Here is an 8652-nt window from a genome sequence, read left to right as displayed (position 1 = left end):
ATCGTTCTGCCCAATCTTAATCACTTGAATCTTGAAACCTAGATAAAGTTTTTGTTATTATGCAAATACAAGAAGACAGAACTAAAAATCAGTGGGTGATGCACTCAATGACTAAGTGTTACAACCAGCTCAGAACAACAACAGTTTCTAAATGCAGTCATGACAAGATCGAAGAAAAGGTCTGTTTTATTATGCAAACAATGGTCAACACAAACAACTTTAATAAACTCAACTTGAATTGGCACACAAATACAGAAAGCTGAGCTACAAGAGATATTTACGTCTGTAAGACATTTTGACACAAGGACGCACAGCCTAAAGATTGCACTTTAAAGCATACATTTAAATTCAGTTGATGTCGTCCCCTTGAGCACTACCATTAAAGCAAAACAAACTGGTGTTTGGCAACAGCTCTGCTATTCTGAAGTCTCTGATCTCCACCAGTGAGACACCTCCAAACCCCTCTCCCCTCGCATTCACACAAAGACTTCAGTTAGAACACACTGTAACAAAGCACCATTTAAAGCAGGTGGTGGAAAAAATGTCCTTTGATTGAATAGCAAAATGCCATGTTACCACACTGTTAACTGATAGCTTCACATTGAACATAAATTGGCACAAAATGACCGATATCTAAACACACTTACATAACACTTAAATAAGCATTAAGTATGTTATTCTTATTTTCTCTAGTCCTTGACTAAAACAACTTTATACACAAGACCGTCCCAAGACTGCAACAACAGTACAGCTGGCTCTTCTCACTCATTGTAGACATTTAAAAAGACTTGATTTCTGCTGTATTTATGTGTAAAATGTTGCATTAGCTCCATTATCAAAACAATGTTTGGGTTTTGTTAACTTTCAGCTGGCATACACATTAATTTGGCTTACATATGTTAATTTGAGGAATATATAATATATTTATCAGAGACAAACACTTTAAGATGATATAGTACTGATAGAGTTGAGATCTAACCTTATCATCTTATACTTTCTTTTTCTACGTGTGTTATATCCTTATTTAGAAAATGATTATTTATTAACTCAGAAGTTGTCTATATGTTAAAAGTGAAAACGTTGGGCCTGAATTAAATGATTATGTTACCTTTTTAATAGAAACTCACGTTGGAAAATGAGTTTGAAAGTTTTTGTGGTGCACCTCGTCAGTAATAATATTATGCATGAATAAAAATACACCACACTGCTTTACAAATTAAGCTGAATCTTTTGAAACGGAAATCACAACAAAACAATTTTGTAAGGAACATTTTGTTTTTGGTAACCCTTGAGGAGAAAGGTGTGTTCCATACTTTGTCGGACACCTACCCCATTTGTTTCAGACGATAGACTAGAATAACATTTAACTATAAAAAAATATATATATATAGAAGAACTAAAATAAACAAAATACGATCTTAATGATGTTGGGACTTTGTTATAGCTCACAAGAGGGATCAATACTAATTTGTGTTTGTTTCATAAACATCCTAAAACGTTTCACATGCTATAGACATAAAAGATCCAGCAGGGGGAAGCAAACACTTGACAGTTGTTTTGGCTTTCAGAGAAGAAGAAGAAGAAGAAACGGGGCGGTCTTGTTGTTTCGGGCTGTGAACGCAGAGTCGCTCACAGTACCCGAACTGTGAAAATGCGCATCGAAAAGTGTTATTTTTGCTCGGGACCGGTGTATCCTGGCCATGGAGTAATGTTTGTAAGGAACGACTGTAAGGTATGAGACTGTCTTTCTTCCTGAATAATCCTTTTTGAAGCTCGTGAATCACTGTCAGTGTTGTTCCGTTAGCTCGTTGGCTCATGTTAGCTTGCTAACAGAACGTGGACTGTTTTTTTTTTTTACCCACGTGGGGAAACAAAACGTTCACGTTTTATTGTGAGACCGATTATCTTACACAGTGTTCAGTGTTTTTACAACGTGGAGTTTAACATGATAACCATGATTTAACATTGTTCAAGTCAACGATATGTGTCACGCTGTCTTATAAAACAAATTGAACTTTACATTTAACAAGTAAGGCCTCCTCGGTTGTGTATCTTGGAGTAATAGCGCCCCCTGATGGCACGATTAGGGAAGTGCCACATACACTGTTGTGATTGTAGCATAATAAGCGCGTTATCCTTGAATAAGTAATTATGGTTAATATTAACTCTTAAGAAGAAATACATTTTTAGATAGATGCATCTGAGAAACTTAAAGCTCTTGTGAGGATTTCTTAACTGGAATGAATATTGATTCCTCTAAACATCTACTAAAGCAAAGTAGACCATATGAAATAAGACGTCATTTGCATGTCGTTATTTGTAATGTCTGTCTGTTACATCACTGCTGCTGATTAAGAGTCTGACAAAGTGATTAACAACATGTTGCAGAAACAGACCTTGTTTAAATTTGATTCAACGAAGAGTCACGGGCTGAAAATATTATTTATTAAAAAATAAAATACTGTTGGATTCTCTCATCATAAAACATGACTTACACATTGCCATACAGCACAGAAACTAAATGTACCTAAGATGTTATGTCGTTTTAATGTTTTATCCTTTCCCTTGTGCTGTTTTATGCGGATCTTGTGCACTATTAATGATGTGGAAAATGTGTTGTATTATTTGGTTTGCATTATGTGCATTTCTGTTTATAGGTTTGTTTTGTATTATTTGTAGTTGTAGATTATTCTGTTGAGGTAGATGAATGTGTGCAGCACTTGAAGACAAAATCACCCAAAGGAGACGATGAAGTGTGTCGTATAGTACCCATTTGTCCACAGGGGGGGGGGCGAAAAACTCACTTACAGCATCAATATGGTGAAAAATAGTCTAACATTTTACAAGCATTATCTAAATCTTTAAACGTTTCAAATCTGTTAAAGAAAACATGTATTTAACACCAAAATTAAATACAATCCTGTAATGTTTTAGTTTGTAAGTCCAATATATGAAACTAGACCCATTCCCTCTTTCTTCATCAGCTCTCTCTGGTGGACAGAATATGTTATTGCAGCCTCTGTGTCTGTACTACATTATTTCTATTCTGCAGTTTCATGCTGGATAAAATAAACACCAAATGTATGTGGTCATAAATTATTTAACATTCATGATTCATACATGTAATATAGTCCTCCACTTTGTTGAGCTACTGTTAATACTTCAAGTTCCTATTATTTCTCCTGGAGTCAAACTAATTCTTTTCATGTTGCTGTTTTTAATTAATCTAGTCATTTAGATTCTGCAAATCAAAATGCCACAAAAACTTCAAGAAGAAGCGTAACCCAAGAAAAACCAGATGGACCAAGGCATTCAGAAAGGCATCAGGAAAGGAGTTGACAGTGGTGAGTCAGTATTTGAAGAGCATATTGGAGATATTGATTGTGGTGGAGTGTTACTGAAGAAACAAACATCCTTTCTTTCAGGATAATGCTTTAGAGTTTGAGAAACGCAGAAACCTCCCAATTAAATATAACAGGCAGCTCTGGGACAAGACAGGTAATGTATACAGTTTCTGTAGTTCTCATAAATATCTCATGTCAAAGTGTTGTGTCAGTAAATTTTGACCTGGTTCGTTTAATTTCTACAGTGGAAGCAATGAAGAGGGTGGAAGAAATCAAACGCAAACGACAGGCCAGATTTATCATGAACAGGTGAGCCAGCCTTGCATTCCTTTAGTGGCATCCTGTTGCTACAATTTATGTGAAATGTGTAAAATAAATAAGTTAATATAAGCTGTGTGAAAACATTTTTACAGTACTTGAGGAATATGTTTTCTTCACTTTGTCTCTGTTGATCTTTCATAGATTAAAGACGGGCAAACAGTTGGAGAAAGAAGAGGCCATCAGCGAAGTGAAGAAAAATATTCACCTTATCAAAGCACCACATGCAGGTGAGTCACCCACTACCAATGATACAATTCAGAATCTTGTTATGTCGAAAGACGTGTTACATTTGTGCTATGTATTGATGAGCTGTTGACTCCAGTCAGCGGTTTGCAGAGAACCAAATAAAGTTTTCTTCAGTGTTTACACAAGTAAAAGCACAACATTTCAATCACGGATGTGGATGTTAATACACCACTTTGTGAAACAAGCAAACGCGCTCTGTGGAGTGAGTGCCAGTGCCTTGTAGAGCCACCTCCTTTCTCATTCGTTGTCCAACTATGTGAGCGTCACAGAGGAAAGGGCTGTCAGGGCAACAACTGTGTCCCTCACTTTTTTATTTATGTGATTACATAATGGGAAAAAAGTCAGCATAAAGCAGAAAAACAAATTTAGGAGACACCCACTAAATACCCCAATGAATGTCCTTCAATGTTCTTTACAATTTAATTGATTTTCTTTTTTTCTTTTTGTTTTTGCAGGAAAAGCAAAACAAATGGAAGACAAAATGGTACAGAAACTACAAGAAGATGTGGACATGGGAGATGACGATAACTGATCTTCTAACAAAGCTTTTCTTTTTGTGTTTGAGCAACTTTACCGCACATTATTTTGGATTTCTGTTTCAGAATAATATTTCAAAATGGCTGATTAGAACACAGAAATGCATTCAGTTTTGAAATACTGTACAAGGACTAAAAGCATACAAATAAAAAAAGATCTTTGTCTAATACAGAAGCAGGTAACCACAAACATTATGTAGTAGGTGGTAGAGAAATTGCTATCTGTTGCATTGTATATTGATAAACTAAATGCAGAAAACCGAAACAAATAAAACTCCCTTTATGTGAATTGGTTATCTTTGTTTAAACATATTTACACCAGTGTAAACAACTGAATAAAAATAAAGAGTTAAGAGTTTACTGTATGTTAAATGATTGTTTTTTTGATTAACCCTGAAATTGCAATGTTGTGTGTGTTGTGTTAGAATCAACAATATGGCTGAATAGATTGTTAGCTGTACTTTTGTACACTGCACAAAAATACGCTTTAAGGTACGATGCACCCAAGAATACAGAAAAGCCTGTGGTCCCGGGTAAACAAACTGGATACAGAATAAGCTTGCAGCATCCTGCAGATTTCCACACTACTTTCGAGATACTAAGAAGAATCTGTTTAAATGTGCTTTCACTGACTACATGACCAGTCCTGTTGAGCAGTATTTATCGGCAGTCTTCAAAGTCTAGTTCAACAGATCTTTGGCTGGGTGGATAGACGGCTCAGAAAGAGTGGAAGAAAAAAAATAATACGAAACGTACGGCAAGGTAATGGATGCGATTATCGAGAGGAAAACGAGGTCAGGCAAAATAAGTAGTGTGAGAAAGTCTTCCAAGGGTAAATAAAAAAGAGCCCACAAAACTGGCCTTACATCTTTTTCTAAGCATGACTGATAACGCAGTGTAGTTAATGTGGAACAGGATCAAACATACCGAAAATATCCTTGATGCATTTAGATCTTAATTTTCTGACAGATCGACTATGCCATTGTAATAATGCACTTTATTTTCATAGTGATATAGTTTAACATATAAATACTTAAAACAGATTATAATGTAGGGTTGGGCTGGTGGTTGTTTGGTTTGTGTGCCACATGGAGGGAGGCTGTGGTCCTGCAGACGGGCGGCCTGGGTTAGAGTCCGACCTTTGACTCATTTGGCACATATCAGTCCCCCCCCCCAATTTCTCTCACTATCCATTGTTCTATCTCCCAATAAAATGCCCTAAAATAAACAATAAAAGGCATGGTATAAAGGTGTCTTAAGTCAAACATGAGTAAATCGCTCCCATGTGATGATCTGAACTCTTTTCCATCTGTCTATCTGGCATCGATTCACCGGCCTGTTGCTGGACAGGCTGCATGTTTTCTGTCCTAGCCCGCCTCGTCGCTGCCAGTTCTTGTACCTCACCTCACCTCATCTAGATAAACTCGTTGGACAAATACAGCTACTTTGTTTGCGAACAGAAACAGGGATTGGTCAAGTTATGTCCGGGGAGCTTCAAGGAACGACAGCTTCAGAGGAGCTGCAGGTAAAATTTAACACACCAAATGCTAGCTCGTCGAGTGTAGTGAATTAGCTGGCGGCTAGCAGCGAGCTAGTTAGCAAGTAGCAACCATGAGCTAATGTTATCAGCAGTGGCACCACAAAAAAAGCTACCAGCGTATACTGGCAAATCTAAACAAGGATCCCTGCAGTGTTAAACCCAAAGAGTTGGCTGTCAAACTCCCGTGTTATTCGATTGATGTATTAGATAACTTGGTCGATGATGTAAATATACCAAGCATAAAGATGCATGATAGACAAACAGAACTGTGTGAGGTTTACTCATGGTGGGGCCTATTATATTATATAACAGAAATGATGTGGAATAAAATTCAAGATTAAATGGGCCATGCTTGAATTTCTTATCTGTAAACTTGTTTTTTTTCCATAGGAAATGGAGGACAAAGTAACCAGTCCAGAGAAAGCAGAGGAAGCAAAGCTGAAGGCGAGGTATCCTAACCTTGGAGCCAAGCCTGCAGGCTCAGACCTTCTCAGAAAAAGACTTCAGAAGGGAGTACGTTTCATATCCAACTTTGTCCGCCTTTGTCATTTAAACAACACAACAAAATTAAAAAAAAATGTTTTTTTGGGATTTCTTGTTTTTCCAGCAAAAATATTTTGACTCTGGAGACTACAACATGGCCAAGGCGAAAATGAAGAACAAGCAGTTGCCATCAGCACCCACAGAGAAGACTGAGATCACTGGCGGGCACATCCCAACACCTCAGGACCTGCCTCAAAGAAAAACATCAATTGTGGCCAGCAAACTGGCTGGTTGATGATTTTATATTTACTGTTTTTCTTACCATTCCAACTTCACATCCACCTGCTGTTTACATTTTTGTTTATTTTCCCCCTCTGTATGTATTCTCTAAGAACAAGTTATGTATCAAGCCAGATGCATGGAAAAAAACATGTGCAACTGTCAGGCATTGAATTGTTATCGAGTGCAGTCCAACAAAGTAGAAGCTGAAAATGTTTCTAAGTCTAAAGATATGAAGTTATGACTTCCATTATATCAGATTTGTACAAAATAGTGGTTGTTGGTGCTTTTCTATTTTTATGGAACATTTTCACTTATAATAAATGCCTATATGCAAATTGGCTAACTGCAGCTGAGGAGTAGAAAGGATCTTTTAGTCATCACCCTAGATCCTTATCCACCATGTTACCTGTAATTACAGAGGAAGGACTTACTCATGATTTATGACAAAAAAAAAAACATGACCACTGATTGCAATGGTGTGTGTGTGTGTGAAGTAGAAGTGTAATTTACAATCCAACATTCTGTTTGACACATTTGAGTATCAGCCTGCTCATATGAAGGTATGTATGTTTTAAAAAAAAAAAAGTGAAGTAAGCCTGCTTTGTTTTTCAATTTTCTATCCTTAGGTGTGTCTTCCTCTCTCAGTGGAGCTGTTTGATTCTTAAGATTAGTTCACAACACTTTGGTAGCCTCTTATATATTTAGTCTTTTTGGTGACATTAATTTGCAAAGACCTGCTGCTGATTTACATTTCATTCAGACTTCTTAAAATGGCCTTAAAAGTAACAAACCCTTGTTGCTCTTGAGCAATATTTGCTCCCTCAGTAAGAATCTTGGTTGTGAGTTTTGCCTGAAATGTTTGTCACTATCTGACCAGAATAGGATTTTATGTAAGAAACTCCCTGGACATGTCTTGGGTGTGCATGTGCATTTACTGTACAGTCACACTGTGCAATTTGTTTTGTAAATAAAATAGTTTTGCATAATATCTTATTTGTCCCTTAATTGAATGTGTCTTTGCATTTATTTTTTAACAAAAAATATACAGAATAAAAACTCTTGATTGCAAGTACCATTGGTTTCATCTGTTGTGTAAGTTCTGACTGATCAAGATTCACGAATCTACATAAAGTGCATACTAACAGCTTTACTCACTTAAAAGGCTATGGAAAAGTAAATTGTTCTATTAAAACAGAACGGTGACAGGAGAAATGACAATTTAATACCATAGCTAAGACAAACATGGTTCTAACTTGTGGTTTCTGGAAATGTTTTAAAAAGACTACTACTGCATGCTTGCCCCGATACATTCCCTGTTTTTCTAGAATCCCAATCCCATCTGTGGATGACTGTGACTCTTGGTAATGGTAAGGAAGCTGTGATAAACTATAGGCCTAGTAAAGATCACAAACGTAGGTTACAGTTCGTTAACACTTTCTTAAATGATGTAAAAAATGTCCTCCAGAAAAGTACGACTCAATTAGTAACTCTAACCTCCTGGACCATGATTGTCAACATGAAGCATAAGACAATCCAAAACACTAAAACCACCTTCTTTCTACTGTTCTGGTGTAGTGATGTATCATGGTCGGCTCCAAGTTCTTTTGTTCCTTTCACTGTTAAGTTCTGACATAGGCTTAGCTCCAGCTTTGCTCATGGCATGACTTTGTTGTCATTGGCCAGCATAGTGAGACAGCAGATGATTAAAGAGTTCTGGTTCAATTCTGTGGATTTGCTCATAGTTTTTTTGTATTCACATTTTTGTATTTTTGCAATACAAACGATTGATTGAAATATTAAATAAAAATGTTTTTGTAACAGAATAAATGCACATAAGACAATTAAAGGGTTTCTTAAAAACAATGAACGCAAAAGGTGTTTTCAATACATAAAACATTAA

The 8652-nt window shown here is 36.5% G+C and overlaps 2 protein-coding genes across 2 annotated transcripts; both read left to right on the top strand.

Annotated features, from left to right (window-relative positions):
- Positions 1 to 1547: 1547 nt before the first annotated feature.
- On the top strand, positions 1548 to 4807 carry rsl24d1 (ribosomal L24 domain containing 1). The gene is made up of 6 exons (XM_079346236.1): positions 1548 to 1732; positions 3231 to 3344; positions 3426 to 3498; positions 3590 to 3653; positions 3807 to 3892; positions 4367 to 4807. The coding sequence occupies exons 1-6, from the start codon at positions 1652 to 1654 to the stop codon at positions 4441 to 4443; spliced, it is 495 nt and encodes a 164-aa protein (XP_079202362.1). The 5' UTR covers positions 1548 to 1651; the 3' UTR covers positions 4444 to 4807.
- An 853-nt stretch (positions 4808 to 5660) lies between these two features.
- arpp19b (cAMP-regulated phosphoprotein 19b) lies at positions 5661 to 7740 on the top strand. Its single transcript, XM_079345228.1, has 3 exons — positions 5661 to 5972; positions 6378 to 6500; positions 6595 to 7740. The coding sequence occupies exons 1-3, from the start codon at positions 5928 to 5930 to the stop codon at positions 6763 to 6765; spliced, it is 339 nt and encodes a 112-aa protein (XP_079201354.1). The 5' UTR covers positions 5661 to 5927; the 3' UTR covers positions 6766 to 7740.
- The last annotated feature ends 912 nt before the right edge of the window (positions 7741 to 8652 follow it).

This window comes from Symphodus melops, assembly GCF_947650265.1.
Source record: "Symphodus melops genome assembly, chromosome: 6".
In the NCBI taxonomy this organism is placed as follows: Eukaryota; Metazoa; Chordata; class Actinopteri; order Labriformes; family Labridae; genus Symphodus; species Symphodus melops.
Note: the sequence above shows the minus strand (reverse complement) of the source record. Positions and strands in the feature narration are given on the sequence as shown.